This window comes from Psittacula echo (assembly GCF_963264785.1).
Source record: "Psittacula echo genome assembly, chromosome: 6".
Classification (NCBI taxonomy): Eukaryota; Metazoa; Chordata; class Aves; order Psittaciformes; family Psittacidae; genus Psittacula; species Psittacula echo.
This window is the reverse complement of record NC_137743.1, coordinates 62,815,514-62,832,101: the sequence shown is the minus strand read 5'-3', so window position 1 is coordinate 62,832,101 and position 16,588 is coordinate 62,815,514. Positions and strand designations below refer to the sequence as shown.

The window sequence follows — 16,588 nt, the reverse complement described above, 5'->3', positions numbered from 1 at the left end:
ATCAAGTGCCAGGATGACTTTTCAGCCATAAAACCCCACTAGAATCTTCAAAACTTGTCAAGATTGAAAGAATAAACTCCACTGTTGTATTTCTGGCATGTCCTGGATACTATCTAGCTCAAGAAGTGCTGAGAGAAGTACTTTGAGGGTTTGGGGGTTTCTTGAGCTTTTCCAGAAGCAGGAAGTAGTTGCTATTAAAAAAAAAAAAAAAACACAGCAAAAAAACAAAATAGAAAAAGAGGCAAACGAACCAAGAAGCATTTCCATCAGTTCTAAAAGGTTCTTTCATTTTTAAATTGAAGTTGAGAGTCACTGATTTCCATTATGTACAATATTCTTCATCCATCACTACTTATGGGAAAGCACAGAAACAAACAATACCCAGTAGATTCATAATACATAATTCTGCAGTTTATGCTGGAAATTATGTAAATTTTAAATAGTAATTTTTTAAATCATATCACTCTAAAATGGGTTTAAAGCAAGTAAAACAAAAATTTTAAACATTTTTTAGGTTTAAAAAAACTCAACAAACGAAATAACCCCCAATAAAACAACAACAGAAGAGGCTCACTAAGTGTGCAGTAATACGAACAGTTGTACAGTAAGTTGTGTGTACTGTACAGTGATTAAGCAAGGGTTTGCCACAACCCCTTAAGAAACTGAATTTCTTGCATTAGCACAGAAACAAGATATTCCCAAACATCTGTGCACTTCACCATACTGCCCAAGGGTCTCAGAGGTCAAACTGGTGTTACTGTGTTAAGCAAGGAAGGAGATACAGAACTGCGTTTTGCAAGATGGGATAGGTTTTGCATTTACAACTCCATATTACAAAACTGGGATGAAGGATCTGCAGGAGAAAGGGGTTTATTCATAACGTCCAGGACTCTAACACACAGAAGCACCATGATTTGCGTTGCAAAATGTACATCCTATTGAAATTTAATGAATATTTGTGCTCTATACATGTGCCTTGCTTTTATTTACTTATGTGATCAAGCCCAATTAGAAATGTCTGAGTTGATTTCATTACACTGCTTGTAAAACGCACGTATTTCCTTTCTGTTCTAATAACAGAAAATAAAGGAATCTCAAATAATGAAGAGGAATTAATAAATTAGTTAATAATTCAGTCATCTCTTTTACTTAGAGCTCAGAGTATTGGAAGACAATTGGGAATTGCAGTCTGCTTTGCAAAATATCCAACTGCCAAAAGAAGAAATTAATAAACTTGAAGTGGATGGTATAAGTAAGAATTATATATCATTATTATACTTTTTATTCATACCATTTTAATATTTTGCCTTCATTTTGTTATAGTATCATTTTTCTGTAGAACATTCTTATTAGCCTGTCAGATTGGGAAGAGGAGGCCTGGTTCTGCCCTATTTGACAACACTCAATTTGTCTGTGCCTGTGCCTCAGGGCATCTCTCAGTAAAATAGTAATTAAAATACATTTCCACTTCACAATGCTTTTTTTTTTTTTTAATTCTTTAATACTCTTCGAAATATTGTGTAAAAACATCATAGGATAGTGATAATAAAATGTGAAATGTAAACTGCTGTTCATGTGTTATACATTATATTGAATTGCATACACTGTTGTTTCCATAGTGACTTTATAAACAATATTCCGTGGTAATGAGTCAGTATAAAATTTCCAAAACTGATTTCTGATAATCTTCATTAACAGTTACATTCCTAGTTGTGTTTTTCTAGGCACCTGGAAAACTGTGAACCTAGAGTTATGTGAAATAATAATTTTATGCACAACTAAATTGAAATAAAAGTTGGCACTTTATTTCTTCAAAATTGTTCTTCAGCCACCCAATACAAACAGTTATTTGCATCAGTTCTGTGATTCACAGTTCACGTGTTTTATAGTTAGTGCTGATTCATGTTCATATACTATTACACCAAACTCTGGATTATGCTTGGATGAAACATTTTAACCATTAACAATATAATTTTAATATGTCTTTTCTAGCTTTGTGGTACAAAATGCTTCTACCCCCCCAGTTTGATAGATCCAAGAAGTACCCTCTGCTTATTCAGGTGTATGTACCATTTCCTTTCTTTGATCATTGCTGTTTTGTTAGAAAACATACTTCTTATAATTTAACAAAACCTAAGACTTTTGCCATATTTTATGAAACAAAAGCAAAACCACTAAGTTCTATTTTGTTGTGATGGATTTTTTAATGTATTTCTGGAACAGTAATTCAATTAATGGAAATCAATAACATTTTTAATGTTAGTCTTAGCAGGGCAAGGATTAGTTCCTCAGAGTCAGGAAAAGGATAAAAACATGTGGGGTATTCCTTGGAGTTCTTGGTTCTGTTGCTGCTTCTGTTTACCATGAGGCAAGCTGGCATTATTGATTTCAGCTTTGCTAATGTGGAAAATGCAAGAGCCTGCTTCATTTATTAAGAAGAAAAAAGATATCAAACACCTCTAAACAATGTGGACTGGCTTCTTTGATCAAATGTTCTTTCTAAAGAGCATTTGACACAAATTTAATTTATTGCAGGGAGGAAAGGCAACAAAAATTGCAGTGGTGCTAAAGAAATGAGAGCTGAGTGGGTGTAATAAACTTTGCATCATTTTTTATTAATCAGTGATGATCCAAAAGTCCAAGAATGCCAAGTATATTTGACTTAAGTTTAGAATAGATGATTAAGTCAGTTGTGTCCTTGAGGTCAAACATATAATTTGCATTAGGCCATTCTCATGAGGAATGTCTCTCTATTGCTCAGCTATGTGGGGTGTGTTCCGACTGCAGCTCCAACAGCACATGATACTCCCTATTGAAACAAAGATGGGGATGTCCAGAAAGTGTAAGGAGTTGTACTTTTTTCTCCTCTTTCCTCTGGCATTGCTGAGTGCATGTGGGGTCAAACGCAGAAAAGCAATGAAAACTGGTGTTACACCTAAGGAATTTGGAGAGAAGAGGCATGACTTCGAGGCATGACTTTTCTCAGGATTACCCTTCTGACAAGCACCTAATGCTGCACCCCTTGACCTGAGCTAAAACTAACAATTTGCCTTAGGCATAAGACCTAAAGGATTTAAATAGATTTTAGATAGCAAAATCTCATAAATATATGAAAATGGTAGTTGAACTGCTTGTCTACTGAGCTCTCTGAGCCACAGCCATATAACAAAATACTTGTGGAGAAAATGTAAGAAGTACCTATAGTTATAGTCCAGTATACAGTAATCATTTATAAATTTAATATTATGAGTTGAAAACATGTGAATTTTCATCCTCAGGTATGGAGGACCCTGCAGTCAGAATGTAAAGGAAACATTTAGCATTAGCTGGATAACTTATCTTGCAAGCAAAGAGGGAATTATTGTTATTCTAGTGGATGGCAGAGGGACAGCTTATCAAGGTGACAAGATTTTACATGCAGTATATCGAAGACTTGGCGTCTATGAAGTTGAGGACCAAATCTCAGCAGTGAAGTAAGTAGAATATCTCTCTGTATAACTGTTGTATTTGCATGCCTACAAGGAGTAATGTGAAAAGAAAACCTGAATATACTACTCAGCCTTTCTTCTGGAGAGCTGAGGTCTCCAGGAAATAAGACAGAAAACTCATAGAAATAAAATATCACTGAGGTGCTTGATGTCAGTTGAGATTTTGTGTGGTATGTTGAAGTCCATATACTACTAAGTTCACATTTAGACCTCACCACTTCCATTTTATAAAAGCATCATCAGAGGCTTCAATCCTAAGCCTACAGAAATACAAGTGTCAGTGGTGAGAGGTAAGCCAACATATAAACCGTTATTCTTAAGTTCTCCCTGTAGGAGAAACCTACCTCACTCAAAACACTTATTAGCCAAAGATCCATAGTGATGTACCACAGTGATTAGCTAAAGGTCAAATGTGAACTTTGTAGCAAAACTGAATCCTGATGCAAGCCTCCTGGATGTTGGTTAGTCATATAAACTTGCCTTCCATGCTATTTTATGATAGTTATGAACAACAGAAAGTGCCCCAAGAGTGCTCCTTTTCATCAAAGCACTTAAAGTTTTCCAAGAAAAAATAATTCCCTAAGCAGAGGTTTTGGGAGGCAGTGAAAGCTGAGATTTTGTAAAGAAAGGCTGCCTGATAAGCTTACAGATGCAGTAACACTGCTGAAGTGAGCATTTAAAGAAGTGTTTGAACTCCAGAGATGAATGCAAAGCAGGAATAAGAGATTTAGTCTAGCCTATGGTCTGGAATTTGGCCAGTGAGAGCATGCTTAGATTTCCAGGTGCAACAGTAAGTACACTCTTTCCTTCAATAATAGACCTGACTCTGAGTAGCTTAGCTAGAAATAGGATCTAACAGTACAGGTTCACACAGTTTTCTCTACTTATTTGACAACACAGTCTGTATTTACAAGTGTGTGTGAGAAAGGTGTCTATTCCCTCCTGCTTTGTGATAATTAATTGCTTCCTAAATTATATAAACACACTATTTTCCTTTTCTGTGATAAATGAAACAGAATTGCTGTCTCATGTCAGGCTTTTCTATTAATCTACTATTTGATTTTCTTTTTTTAAACTTTTAGCAGAAATGGCGTATTTTAAAATATCACCAGAGATATAATTTTTTTATTACTCTGAATTGTCACCCAAACATAAAATGTCAGAGACAGAGGGAACCTAAGCTGATTCTGCATTTGTAATATCTGCTGAGACAGGCTGTGAAGAAATTACCTCAGAGTTCACACTTCCCAGTTTTCTGTCAGCACCTAGACAAAGTTTTTATTCAGTTAAATGTGTTGCATTCCATCTTCCTGATGTAACACATGGTTTAAGATGAGTGATTTTTAGAGAGCATACTATACTCTAGTAAATTCTTGGAGGGACTTTTACTGTAGGAGAAACCCCAGGGATTAAGACAGCAATATAACAAACCTGAATCATTTTTTGGCTTTTTGAACTTTGTCTCACCCAGATAGTATTCCATGTTTTGGGTGTTGTCAGTTGTTTATGCTTGTTATAGTAAAATAAGACTAATATGTGTCCTGGCATGTACCTGAACCTATTTTGTTTATCTGTCACTCTCAAACCTTTGTGTTCTTTTGCCTTATCCTCTTTTCTTTGCTGTTGCTAATACAGCTCTGGAAATACAGTCTTCAGACTCTGATGTGCTATTTTTGTAGAACACCTAATATTTATGATTCTCTTTGCCCAGTTTGACTACTGAGTGGATAAGCAAGGTGTACCTTTCATCAGTTTAAAGCTTATTGCCTACCTGGAGCATTCGATGATGCCTTCCTCATTATTATTTTATATTATAATAGCAGTATGCACTCTTCACTTTTCAGGCACATAAAAAGAAAGCTTATTTATTGCTCCAGGGAATCCCTAATCTCAGAGGTTGATACTGTGCCTCTTGAGGGATCAGAGTATCAACCCATAAAGTAACTATGTTGAGCATCTTAGAATCATAGAATCATAGAATAGTTAGGGTTGGAAAGGACCTTAAGATCATCTAGTTCCAACCCCCCTGCCATGGGCAGGGACACCTCACACTAAAACATGCCACCCAAGGCCTCATCAAACCTGGCCTTGAACACTGCCAAGGATGGAACACTCACAACCTCCCTGGGCAATCCATTCCAGTGCCTCACCACCCTCTCAGTAAAGAATTTCTTCCTTAGATCCAATCTAAACTTCCCCTGTTTAAGTTTGAACCCATTACCCCTTGTCCTGTCACTACAGTCCCTGATGAATAGTCCATCCCCAGCATCCTTGTAGGCCCACTTCAGATACTGGAAGGCTGCTATGAGGTCTCCACGCAGCCTTCTCTTCTCCAGGCTGAATAGCCCCAACTTTCTCAGCCTATCTTCATACAGGAGGTGCTCCAGTCCCTTGATCATCCTCGTGGCCCTCCTCTGGACTTGTTCCAACAGTTCCATGTCCTTTTTATGTTGAGGACACCAGAACTGCACACAATACTCCAACTGAGGTCTCACGAGAGCAGAGTAGAGGGGCAGGATCACCTCCTTCGACCTGCTGGTCACGCTCCTTTTGATGCAGCCCAGGATACAGTTGGCTTTCTGGGCTGCGACAGCACACTGAAGCTGGCTCATGTTCATTTTCTCATCGATCAACACCCCCAAGTCCTTCTCCGCAGGGCTGCTCTGAATCTCTTCTCTGCCCAACCTGTAGCTGTGCCTGGGATTGCTCTGACCCAGGTGTAGGACCTGCACTTGGCATGGTTAAACTGCATAAGGTTGGCATCAGAATATTAATGATAATCAGCACCTTTGGCATTAAAACAATGAAAATGATAATAGCCTGAGAGAATGTAGAGCTACAGGAAATGAAATGTGGCTATTAGTAGAAATACGTTTTGAACTTTTTTTTTTCTGCATGTGTGTGAGCGTATGCCCGTACACGTGCGTATACACATACATTTGCACGTGCACAACATGAGTAGAACGTGTGATGTTTAAGTATAATGTGTGGTGTTTAATCTAGTCTGGACTAAATCCAGGTGACTTCTAAGGATAAGGAAATAGAACTTTTTTGCCAAAAAGCCAGTTGGGCAGAGTCCTTATCCACTGGAACAAAAATTATTATGAAGAAAGTATTAATTTCAGCATTTTTATTCTTCCAAGAAATATTCTTCCTTTGTCTCTGAAATATCTCTTAATAGAATAACTCATGCTTTGTAGAAATCAGACATGCTATGCTAATTGTCAATTTGCTTAACTTAGTCTAATGTTTGAAAAAAAGTGAAAGAGAATTGGTTTTTACTATTTTGTAATAGCATTATCAATCTTTTGTAATAATGCTTTTGTTTCTGTGATTTTCTTTTTCATAGGAAATTTATAGAAATGGGTTTTATTGATGAGAGACGAATAGCAATATGGGGCTGGGTAAGTGGTTGGGTTTTTTCTACCTTTAAATAATTCTGCAATATATTTTTTTTATTATTACTTATCCTGCCCTAGATCTGCATAAAGTTTCTTCTGCCAGTGTTTGATGATATTGCCAAAGGGGATAATTCCTGTTGGTGCCTATATCATGCAATTGAAAGCATGCAAGCTCCCAAAAAGGGATCTTTGACAGCTCAAGAGGGCATACTGAAAAGTCTAATACATTGGTTGGACTTAAAGTTAAGGAAAATTGAGATGGTTTAATTGCCTTTACTTATAACTCGGGGACTGGCTAGCATGATGTCAAAATTCAAGTATGCCCTTTCTGATCTGAGATTAAAATCATCAGAAAATGTGACCCTTGCATTTGTCTGATTCATTGTATACTTGGTTGGCTTTGAAATGGTCAGTATGGATGAACATGGGTCTTAGGGGTGTACAACATTGGCAGTTCACCACGTAGTAGAAAAAATGGGACTGTATATGAGTCATTCAAAATAATCAGCCGATCTTTTTTCATCACTGATTTTTTCCACACACTTGTCTTTGTAACGCACCCAGAACCTTGTATGGCCAGATGCATTGCAAGTCTTTCTTATTAAATGACCACATTCCTCTGCCCTAAAGCACTGAGAAATAGAGTAGCATAGCTCAACTACATATTTTAGTATAGCACTGCATTCTAATAGAGAAAAATAAAGTATTGGAATAGTTGGGTTTTTTTCCTGTTATCAACGTCAAAGTAGGACTATTCATAGAAATGAGATGCAGACATATTAGTAGTATTATGGGAGAGCTGAAGCCAACTCAGTGGCAGCACAAATGCCACATAGCCCCGTTATAGAGATTTTTAAGATGTTTAGATCATCTGACTCAGTTGCTTTTGTTCATCATGAATGGCTGGATCAAGAATGCATATGCAGAACTGGAGCCCTGCCTCCTACCTTGCTTCATCAGCTTCAGCATAACAGAATGATACTGTGCAAGAGAACAAGATGATAAACAACATCTGAAGGTCTCATGTTTTAGGGACAGTACTGTAAGGAACAGTAAATGGGTTGGAGGCCAGACCTGTCTTAGCCACCCTTACTCCTTCTCTGGGCAGATAGCTCTGTCAGCTATCCAGCAGTAACTGGCAGCACTAATTAAAAAAGATTACAGAACAAACTGATATGTTAGCCACTCCTTAACATTTTCCAGGTTTTTTTCTCTTCATACATGTTCATTTTTCTCTGATTATCAATCCGAAAGACCTTTTATTTAATTTTCTTTAACTGTTTATCTTTGCCAGGAGAGTTCTTCTGATCTGTCACTGCTTTGTTTATTTTTTGCTAGTTTTTGTTTGTTTGTTTTCGTTGGCCCAGTTTCATTGTAAGAGGCTTGCCCAGAAACACATTAGAGGATGGATCTTTTAAGATTATTTTCAACGTAACTATAGAAGTTCCCTGATCTTAGATAGCACATGAACAGGGTTGCTAAAATCTTTCTATGAAGCTTCTACCAACTAATATTTAAATTACTTTGGGCAGACACTGCTATAACACCAGAATAAAATGGGGTACCATATGGTGAAATTAAGTGACACAGACACTTGCAAGTGAGTAATTCTAGAGTGGCATTAAGTAAGTTAAGGCCACATGAAAATATTTTATTTTTTTAATCACGTCATATTTTATTTCCAGAACCAGTTAAGAGATTTCACACATGTAAAGCATTGTATCCCAGTAGCGCACATAATATTCAAACAGCACTATTGCCAAACATGTCAGTCTTTTTTTCTTTTTTTCTATTTATTATACTGTTTCCTGGTCCATAACCTTCAATAGGAGTTCAAAGGTGATTCCTTATTTTATAGCTTGTCAGGTATGCATGAACTATGCAGCTCATAGTACTTTCAGACTCATCAAACTCTTCTGGATGGCAAAATGACTTAACAACTAAATAAATTCAGGTTTTGAACTCTCTGTTACAGTGCATAGATTTATCTGCCTGATCCTAATCCTTTACCTTTACCTAATCAGCCTTGTGGACTGATTTTTAAAATATCAAATAAGCCAATCAAATGACCTGGAAAAATTGTACATATTATTGCTTCAATTAGTGTATTCATCATTGTCATTTCAAGCTGGAATTTCAAGAGGAAGGAGTGACTAACTTATTTTTCTACAAAAAAAATGCTTAATAGTCTTTCATGTGCTACTGAAGAAGTTGATAATCTTCAGAATTCTTCATGACACAGCCCATATTTTTATCCTTCCATCCATTCCAAAGTAAACCGTAACACATTATTTCTCAAAGACCTTATACAAGTATTTCCCAATCCCAGTTCCACATCCTATGGTCAGCCAAACAAAATTATTTTTATTTACAGAATTTCCCTGTCTCAGCAACTAGCCCCACACAGTTGCACAAATCTCTTCTCATATCCAGGTGTACTTACTACTTTCCCTAACTTCCAGCTATGAACTTACTCTTCCTTGCTGGGTCCCAGTTTGAGGAATCAGGCCAGAAAATAACAGGATCAGTGGCAGACGATAGGGAGGAATTGCTTCAATCTCAAGTTCCCAAGTAGCTAGCTGAGCCTATTAGTACTGATGATGGGGTTCAGTATGCCAATCATTAGCAAAAGCTAGGGAGTTTGTTAAGGGAGGAAAAATACTGTAAATCTTCTTGGACACGCATACCGAAAGGATGGAAGACAATGAAAACAAGTTGCCGCAAGGCAAGTTTTCTTTTGGTTTTAGGAAAAAAAATTAAGATGAGAGTGATCAGTGTTGAAACAGATCTGGTAGAAAGACTGCGTAATGTGGATGTGACTCTGATCAACTACATTTAAATCTGGTTAGCCCTTTTTTGAGATAGAGGTTGCACTGATTACCTAAAAGACCCTACCAACTTAAATTTTTGTATGATTCTAAGCAGTAATGAGAGGAGTATCCTACATTAAGCATTGAAGAAGTAACAAAAGAGATTCAATGTAATTGTCTAATCTGTCTCACAGGAAATAATATCAGATCCATTTGAAATAAATAAATGAAAGAAATAAAAAGCTTTTGTTGCTTTGTCTTCCATGTGTTCAAAGCAAAATATTTACTTTGGAATTGATTTGTGTAAGTTCGATTCAGACAAAAAAAGCCCAAATCGTTACCAACTCTTTTAAACTGTCTGTGATTTCTCCCTAGTCCTATGGTGGGTACGTAACTTCTTTGGCACTTGGATCTGGCAGTGGAGTATTTAAATGCGGAATGGCTGTGGCTCCTGTTTCCAGCTGGGAATATTACGGTATGGAAACTTGTCATAAACACTGACTTGGAAAGCAAGATATAGCATTTAATGACTTTCTAAATTAAATCATTGCAGGAGACTGGCAACATGAAACTTAAAGCACATTGCAATTACCTAGACATAAAACTCTTAGGACCTTAAGTTTAATGTTTTCCTTGCTGAAAATAACTGACTGCAACTGGCAGTTTGGAACAGACTTTGTCACATAGAAGGTATGCCCAGATAATTCCATATGCACATCTGAAACCCAAAGTGTGTAAAGCCCTCTTGATAAACTGCTATACTCAGGAGTGCTCTCCCTAAAAATCCTGTTAAAACAGTAGTACTGAATTCAGAAACAGCTGAAATGCTTTTTCTGCCATAATGGAATCACAGTGCACTTCAACTTCATATACTGCAAATTACCTCTGTCAGGAATCAGTATCTCTGATGATTGAAAAGTTATTTCCCAAAAGCAGTGGAAAAGAAAGGGACTCAGTTGTATCTGATGTAATTTTTTTTTTTTTTAATTCAGTATCTTCCCCTTAGATGTTTCTCAGCCACACTTCCTGTGTTGTTGCATTATGAAACATATTTTTATTTATGTTTATTGACTTAGGCTCCAGACTGTTCAGAGGAAACAACTCTGGGAGTATACTCCCAGGGCCTTACTGTGTGAATAAAGCAGGCACACACTCATGCTTACTTACAGACCTTTTAAGCTTTTGGCATGGTGTAAAGGAACCTTAGTGTAAAAAAGAATCATGGCATGCATGTTTTCAATGAGCAAAATGTAGCACTTTGAACACATTTACTTAGCATATGGTCGTTTGCTAAGAAGTCTTGGTTATGAGAAAAAAATTTGGTTAAATGGGAAAGATTCCTTCCCTGACTGCTAGCACAGACATTTCTTGTATTTATGGTGTTTTGCAAACAAAGGGGAAAACATTTGTATGACACAGGAAGCATAGTCTTCATGTTTTCACTGGCATCAAGATTTTTTTAAGACATTTTTGCTCATGATCACAAAATTATTTCCAGAATGCAGGCATAAAGCACTATTTTTGCAGAAGTCCTTCAAGAAAAGATCTGTAAATGTTTGTCCAAGCATTAAAAATTGAATTAAGTTTTTAGTTAAGGTAAAAATTGCACACCATTGCAATCCTTATTTTAGATGAATTTTCATGAAGGAGTTAAAGAATCTTGCTAAAAACACAATGTCAAATCCAAACAGGCAAATGTACCTCCTCTAAGGAAGGAAGGAAACAGAAGGAAGTTGTGAGTCATAAGTTTTGGCAAACAAATCATGTTAACATTAGGGTGAACTGTGTTAGGGGCAAAACTACAGAATGCTACATATTTGAGTCTCTAAGTAGTATTGGTATGTCAGAGGATGTACTGGCCCCTAGAGCTTCTAAATTCTGCCCCACCCTCCTTTAGATGCACTGATCAGAGTCTGAGCCATAATCTTTTCTCTGAAACCCTCCCACTCCCTCCATTTTGTATCAGAGTTAATAAGAGCTGAACAGTTACAAGATGGCAAAGGAAATTGTGCCGCAGGACAATATATAGTTAAAAGCATTAGATCTGTGACTGGTTTATTAAAATTTGCAATTTATCTCCCTTTTTCTTACTCAGTAATTGACAAGCCAAATCTTCCACTTAGTCATTATAATGCAATTCTGCTGACCTCTGTGGACTTGTTGTAGCTATACTGGTAGAAGAGTGGAGAATTTGGCTCAGAATACTGTTGAAATGCCAGCAATTCAAAAAGAATCTCTTTTATTGAAGATTTAAGCCCAATATGGTTGTTTGACACTGTGTTGACAACAAATATTGCACATTTTCTGTTTTCATTGAATGATAAAGGATTTTTATAAAATATAGGCTACTTAGATTTTTTTGGTACTTAGTTTATTACAAATTATCTTCAAGAGCCTTAGTTCACTAATCTGGGAGACACAGTACACATTGTTAGCACTCACTAGTAACATATGTAAAGGATACATAATAAACCATGGGAACATGAGTATATTGAGTCATTTTCCATTCCTGGGAGGATTCTCATTTCTACTTTTTAATAAAATGATTCCAATGCAGTGTACCAAACTGGACAATAAGGTAGACAATTACAATTCCGTATGGATTTCAATGGCCATCACCTCTTATGGGAGGAAAATATTCCAGTTGTTCTTTGTCAGAAAGCCCTGACTCTGTTAAATAAATAAAATTCTTGCAATACTGTAGTTTGACTGCTCAATATGTGTCAGTTGCTCTTTCAAGGCAAGGTCATAAAGAAACTAATTTTCTGGTAGTGACAGCTGCTGCATCAGTTTTCCACAAATTTTCATAACTGCTCGTAGATAAATTACAAATACCCAGGCAGCTCAAAGATAGCTATTCCTACTAATTTCTTGGTGATACTATTCAGTTATTCACATTTGTTTTGTCAAATCTGTTAACAGTCTTTGTCATAGTTAGAAAAAGGAACTGAACAGAGACCTGAACAGCAATTGCACCACTTTTTTAGTGCAAGCCTGTATCATTTCCTGCTCCTCCTAATTCCTGCATATATTCATTCAGTAGGAAATGGACAACATATATATCCATATTTACTGTAGTTACACGTACACATCCAAGGCTGGAATTCTGCTCTGCTAAATTCTTTTCAAGGTGGCAAAAATAGGCTGTATCATCTTTTCACCATGCTCCTTTATTGGCTTCTTGGCTCATTCAACTGACTTCTGGAGTTCAACCCAATAGCATAAAGCAATATTAGATAATTACCTTTATCCATAAAACATTGTGTTGGTTCCACAGATGAGTATCAAACCACTATTTCTGCAAGGACATTTTGGAGGACATTTATTAATTAACCTTCATAGTTTATTTTTTAAAATATGTTTACATTTGGTGTATTATGAGGAAACCAAGCAGAACAGACACAGTTAAAATAAACAATATTTCATTTGTTACATGTCACTGAAGGCACAAAAATATCTGTACATTCTCTGCCTATAGCTTTTTTCTCCTTTACTATCACAGCATCTATCTACACAGAACGATTTATGGGTCTGCCTGTAGAGTCCGATAATCTTGAGCACTACAAGGTGAGAATTTTCCCTCTGTGTTGATCTGCCTTAAACTTAAATCACACTTCCATGGACAAGCAGAACTGTGAAGAAAGAAAATGACCTGCCAGGTCTCATGGCAGCAATCCTGTAGCAGCTAAGCTACAGGAAATTCATATCTCCATAGTTACTTGCAGTTTTGTATTTATAAATCTTAAATATGCTAAATTGAAGGATCCTTATTTTTGCACTTGGACAAGTCAGGCAGTTCTGCCAATGCAAACCGTTAGCCTAGGGAAGAATTTGCGAGAGAGGTTAAAATGTTGATAAGGCTTTGGTTGGTACTGTTAGCCGTGGTATGCAAACTGCTTCATGTAAATGTAACTCTCTGACAATAACATCATAAGCATACTAAATGGTCAGAACAGCTTCCCCTATGTGGCACAGGTTGCCTTTTCTTCTTTTCTTCACATTGATAGGCAGTCTATAGCTCCCTCCAGCAGTGCACATACCTGCATACAGAGAGGACTGAATTAATGCCCAAAGAAGTTAATGGACAGATACCTATTAAAGATTTTGGATCCCGTTCTCAGTTCCTATTCTTCATCCCAACTCAAAGAACAGAAATGTTCAATACCAAACTGCCCTGGTAGATCTGGTAGATCTGTGTAGGAATTATAACATTCAGGGACTGACACAATGGCTAATGCTGTGCTTTTCATGAACTGGCCCTTAGAAAAGACACTAAATACATATGGTTTCTATTATAATCTCAGATTGATATGAAGTCACTGCTGTCATTATTATGCCAGTTCAACTGTTTGATTGTTGTTCTACTAGGCAACGAAAGCCTTTCAGCTCTGTGGTCGAGTGGTTTAAATTGAAGCTGCTGAACTGTTCGTTTTTCCTCTCAACAGAATTCAACTGTGATGGCAAGAGCAAAGAATTTCCAAAATGTAGAGTATCTTCTCATCCATGGAACAGCAGATGGTGAGGTTTGCAAATGGCAGCACAAATACAGAGCCAGAATCACTTTGTTTGAAAAACATTAAGCATCTTTCTATGCCTTTGATTAGGGTCAGTACTTAGATCTTTGGTAGATTTCCATATGACGTAAGATGTTTACTCATTCTTAGTAATGTCAATTGTATCACTTGATAATTAATGGACACAACTTAATGCAGTATAACTTTATGCTTTACGGTATTTACACGTTTCAACAGCCAATTCCTTTTCCTTTTTCAGATAACGTACATTTTCAGAACTCAGCACAAATCGCAAAAGCTCTGGTTAATGCACAGGTGGATTTCCAAGCAATGGTAAATAACAGACTTTTTCATTTTGAACAGTGTTTTATAGCTTTATCAATAAGCTTATCTGATATTTGGCAATGTTCTTAAGAACCCAGTTCTACTGAACATTCATCAAAACCTGTCAATTGCTAGTGCTTCTGTTACTCTTCATAAACAATTTCTTGCTTGAAAGATTTGCCTGCTTTCTCCCCTCCACCCCTCACCCCACCCCACCCCCATGCTTTGCTTCTTGCCATTTGGATGCTAGCAGTATTTCTCTGTTGTCAAGAATAATGTTGAGGCTTTTAAAATGAGCCAGGGAGAAGAATGAGAATCCAGCCTCCTTATGAAAGTTGTGATAGCTAGTAGAAGAGAGAAAGATGAAGGAGCTGGCTTCTGGGGACAAAACCATCACTGGTCTGATGGATTCTATCTTTTACTGGACATACTTACCACAAGCACAAGCCGAAACGCACAAAAAGCGTAGAAGGTACCCAAGTAGTATTTGCAGCATTAGAAAATACACAAGTTGTCCACAAAACTTGCTTGCGGTGCAGGCAGAGAAAAACACATAAGCAAGAGGTTAGAGGACATAAATGAGGAATGAACAAGAAAAAGGTAGTTTTGAATTACACGTGAAGGTCTGCTTCTGCACCTTTTTAATCAGAGCTAATGACCAAACTGTTTGCCTGCTATCAAACATACTGGCCTTCTGCCTGAGTCTACTTTCCCAAGACCATGAACCTCCCAAAAAGGGATCACACAAGGATCCCTCTGTACTTCGGGTTTGTAGGCCCTTTTGTGTATTCCACTTTCTCTGCCTCCTTCACTGATATTTAGCAAACTATTGTTATTTCTCAAGTATCTGGAATACTGTATATAATCATTCTAGTTAAGCTGTGGGGGAATGGCAGTTACTTCTAAGAGTCAGCAGAATTCATATGTGTTTTATTTGCAGTACACGATTCATAATGTTCATGGCCCTGATGTAATGCAGGATGTTTTGAACAGAATCCCACAACATCTAGCTGAAAGCTTGCTGCTTAGAGCTCAATATTCCAAAGCAAGACTGTGACCCTAACTGCCAAGGCCACACAGCAGGTCATCCCTAAGGGCATCTCAAAGCTTTTTTGCCTGACTTGATACAACTGATTTGTCAGTACTGAGGCAGTAATGATTACTACTAGATTACAGAAGGTTTAGAAACTTTTTTTCAGCAATATGAACATACTGGAAAGTGATGAAAAGAAAGAAGAGTAGCAAGCCCCTCAGTTTTCTTGAGGCATCCACTTCTATATGGTAATAAAGTTCTTGTATTGATTAACTATTGCAGAATTGAAAGCATAACATAGGGAGTTTATGGCTTTTTTTTTTTTTTTCTTTTTCAGTGGTATACTGACCAGAACCATGGAATTCCAGGCCTTTCCAGCAAACATCTCTACACACATATGACCCACTTCCTCAAACGATGTTTTTCTTTGTCAGAATGAGTAGACTATTCAGAATATGCCAAGGCATCTGATACATCTCTGGGAGAATGCAACAATAACAGTGCCCAGGTTATATAGTTTTCAGGTGAATTGATGACAGGAACTTTGAAGCTTTAAATTGATGTTTACATCCACTTTTGATATTGTATATTAGCACATGTTATGCTAATACATGTTTTTGCACATTTAACCCGTTTGATAGAAAAAATAAAATCAGAATGTAAAACGCCATGTGCATTTCTTGCCATCTTGCTTAAACTTACGTTCTGTAATCCAAAGATAGGTGGTCCATTGCAAAGGCACGCTGCCAGTTGCATTTGTTAACTACAACTGTAAAACGGGTAAGGACAAAGAAATCAGTGCAAGTACCTAATTAGCATCCTAAAAAGAACTGGTTTCACAAAATTTGTTTCTAATTTCTTGGAAAAAATCCAAACAGGGATAGGAACACACAATATTTAAAGATAAAGTTTGGATAATTATTGAGACTATTGAATGCTGTGTTCAAATTTTCTCCAACTCTTTTTTGAAATCTTGATTCTGCAAAACTCTCAGTGTTCAGATTTAAACATGAAAGGA

The 16,588-nt window shown here is 36.9% G+C and overlaps 1 protein-coding gene across 1 annotated transcript in view; it reads left to right on the top strand.

The window, feature by feature from the left end:
• The window catches only part of LOC308223272 (prolyl endopeptidase FAP-like), a gene marked incomplete at its 5' end in the record, with an annotated part of 41,762 nt that extends 25,620 nt beyond the window's left edge, over nucleotides 1–16,142 (top strand). The window contains 9 exons of the mRNA XM_080622027.1: nucleotides 1,154–1,252; nucleotides 1,993–2,062; nucleotides 3,279–3,473; nucleotides 6,838–6,892; nucleotides 10,075–10,174; nucleotides 13,202–13,266; nucleotides 14,145–14,217; nucleotides 14,473–14,546; nucleotides 15,908–16,142. Coding sequence (XP_080478153.1) covers nucleotides 1,154–1,252; nucleotides 1,993–2,062; nucleotides 3,279–3,473; nucleotides 6,838–6,892; nucleotides 10,075–10,174; nucleotides 13,202–13,266; nucleotides 14,145–14,217; nucleotides 14,473–14,546; nucleotides 15,908–16,009 — 833 coding nt within the window. The 3' untranslated portion in view covers nucleotides 16,010–16,142. The remainder of the gene's footprint in view (nucleotides 1–1,153; nucleotides 1,253–1,992; nucleotides 2,063–3,278; nucleotides 3,474–6,837; nucleotides 6,893–10,074; nucleotides 10,175–13,201; nucleotides 13,267–14,144; nucleotides 14,218–14,472; nucleotides 14,547–15,907) is intronic.
• Between the last annotated feature and the right edge of the window lie 446 nt (nucleotides 16,143–16,588).